The sequence below is a fragment of the Anarrhichthys ocellatus genome, unplaced genomic scaffold, assembly GCF_004355925.1.
Source record: "Anarrhichthys ocellatus isolate YVR2014 unplaced genomic scaffold, GSC_Weel_1.0 scaffold7298, whole genome shotgun sequence".
Lineage (NCBI taxonomy): Eukaryota > Metazoa > Chordata > Actinopteri > Perciformes > Anarhichadidae > Anarrhichthys > Anarrhichthys ocellatus.
In genome coordinates this window covers 1-2,355 of record NW_022287272.1, presented here as the reverse complement: position 1 = coordinate 2,355, position 2,355 = coordinate 1, and the positions used below count along the sequence as shown (strand labels likewise).

Below are 2,355 nucleotides of genomic sequence, written 5' to 3'. Positions count from 1 at the left end.
TAAAAGTCTGTATCTGGTCGGAGCTCACCTGCTCACAGACCTTTAGCGTGCACTGGGCTGTAGCTTCTGTAAATATATTCTGCTGTGATTGCACTCTGCCTTTTAATTCTTGGACAATTTGCTGTTTTTCTCCCTGAAGCACACACATGTATTCTCTTTCCCATCTTAAATTACATCTTCTTCCCTCTGCATCAATTTCTCTCTTCGTGGACATTTTGGGATTATTTGTTGATCTTTTTCAACTCAATCACTTGTTGGGAAACCTCTTTACGGGCTGTTCCCTCTCCTGTCCACCTGTTGTGATAGTTTTAATGTCGGTACACAGACAACATGCTGTCTCAGAATTTAGACCATGATGATACTTTTATTTTGAAGTCTAACTTAAATTTTTTTTTCCAAAATTTAAAAAAAACAAAACTTTTTTTTTTTGCTGGTGGATTCGCGGGCCACATAAAATGACGTTGGCGGGCCTTGAGTTTGACACGTGTGCTGTAGAGGATGAAACAATTCGGTGAAATACGGTCTGAATGTGTAACTGTTTGAACCAGTTTTGAGCATCTTTTCACCGTCGGTGCTCACCGGGCTTCATCTTTTGTTCCTTTCACATAAAACCGACACCAGAGGTGAAACCTCCTCACACTCACCTCGTCGATCAGTTTGCGGGCGTTGGCGGTGGCGTATTCTCCGGCGAAGAAGACGAAGAGGCAGGACTCCTCGCTGTCCTTTCGCCGCCCGCCCTTCGTCAAAGGCACGATGCTGCGTTCGGGGTTGCCGGAGATCCGAACCGACTTAAATTCGGACTCCGGGTCCGGGCCGGGCACCGAATCCAGAACGGCCGAGGCCTCCGGCAGCAGGCTCCAGTTGTTCTCCCCGGACACCGGCGTGAAGTCGTGCACGTTGCTCCAGTTGTTGTTGAAGATGCTGAGCCCGGCGTCCTTGAAGTGGAAGGCCAGCTCGGGGTAGAAGTACTGGAAGCAGCCGAACTTCATGCCCGTGGAGGACTCGATGATGGGCTGCGTGGCGCAGCACAGGAACACCTCCATCTTTTTACAGTCCCGCGTGCGGAACTGCTGGCAGGCGACGACGCACTTGACGTCCTTACAGTCCCTGAAGAACACGCTGCCCTTGGTGGGCCCGAGGACCACGCGGCAGTTCACGCAGTCGTCGATGGTGACGGTGGCCGAGTGGTCCAACACGTAGATGTCGCAGTTCTCGCACTCCTGGATGACGAACTGCTGGCCGTTCAGCTTGCCGGGCAGGCGGCCCACCGTCACGTCTCTGAGCCCCGTCAGCATGTAGTCTTTAGGGTCCACCTGAGCAGAGACACCGGGGTTTATTCAACACAAGGACAGATTCAGAGGTTTACACCTCATCCAACAACAACACGGAGCTTTATCCTTCAGTCATCAGACCGTATGAAGCTTTCTAAACAGGTTTATTAACAGTGGTGCAATGTAACTAAGTACATTTACAGAACTACATTACACCATGTGTTTAAGTTTATTCAATGAAGTGAGCATATTTAGTTGAACTTGGGAAGAATATCTTTTCATCTCACGTACAATAAACAGGACACAGAGGACACGCCCCCTCAACATTTGTCCAATAAAGAACATGAGAGGACTTTTATTTTGACAAAATAAAAGTAGAACTCCTCTGCTGGAGTCGCTGGAGGGGATTCAATCTGATATAAAAACAAAGGAAAGATGAAGCAACCAGGCGTGCAAAGTAACTAAGTACATTTACTCAAGTGCTGCACTTAAGTACAAATTTGAGGTTTGTGTACTTCACTGAGTACTTCCTACTTCTCCTCCACTACGTCCCGGAGGTAAATATTGTACTCTTATAGAATATGATGCATTGATATAGATTAAACCAGCCAACAGGATATAAAGGAGTAAACATGCAGCAGGAACATTTTACTGATCAATAAATACTTTTACTTCAGTGAGGTTCTGCAGGACTTTCACTAGTGTGGTTGTAGTACTTTTACTCCATCTCAGAGTCTAATTTGATGTCATGTTCCACTAATGTTCAAACATTTTCCCTCCATGAGATGTGATCATGTGACCATTGAGCTATTTTCAGACGTGTTTTATGTGGTCGTCCACAGTTTGACTCGTTACATCGAGTCAACGCGGACGTTTAACCAGCCTGAAGAAGGAGAAGCAGAAGCAGCAGCAGCCATGTTGTGGTCAGCTGTGGACTGTTGTAATCCCATAATGAGATAACAGAGTGAGAGCTGAGAGCGATGTCATCATGCAGAACAACCAGCGCTGCATTAATACAGGAAACATGGAATGTGATTATTTAGAGACGCCACAGATATGGAACAAAAGATTCATATATATATAC

The 2,355-nt window shown here is 46.4% G+C and overlaps 1 protein-coding gene across 1 annotated transcript; it reads right to left on the bottom strand.

The window, feature by feature from the left end:
- Positions 1 to 441: 441 nt before the first annotated feature.
- Positions 442 to 1,874, bottom strand: rp2 (RP2 activator of ARL3 GTPase). The gene has a single exon (XM_031842375.1). It carries the CDS (start codon positions 1,293 to 1,295, stop codon positions 576 to 578), a length of 720 nt encoding a protein of 239 aa, XP_031698235.1. The 5' UTR covers positions 1,296 to 1,874; the 3' UTR covers positions 442 to 575.
- Between the last annotated feature and the right edge of the window lie 481 nt (positions 1,875 to 2,355).

Coding starts and splice junctions, on each gene's coding strand:
- rp2 (XM_031842375.1), bottom strand. CDS start 1,295: ATGCTGACGGGGCTCAGAGACGTGACGGTGGGCCGCCTGCCCGGCAAG.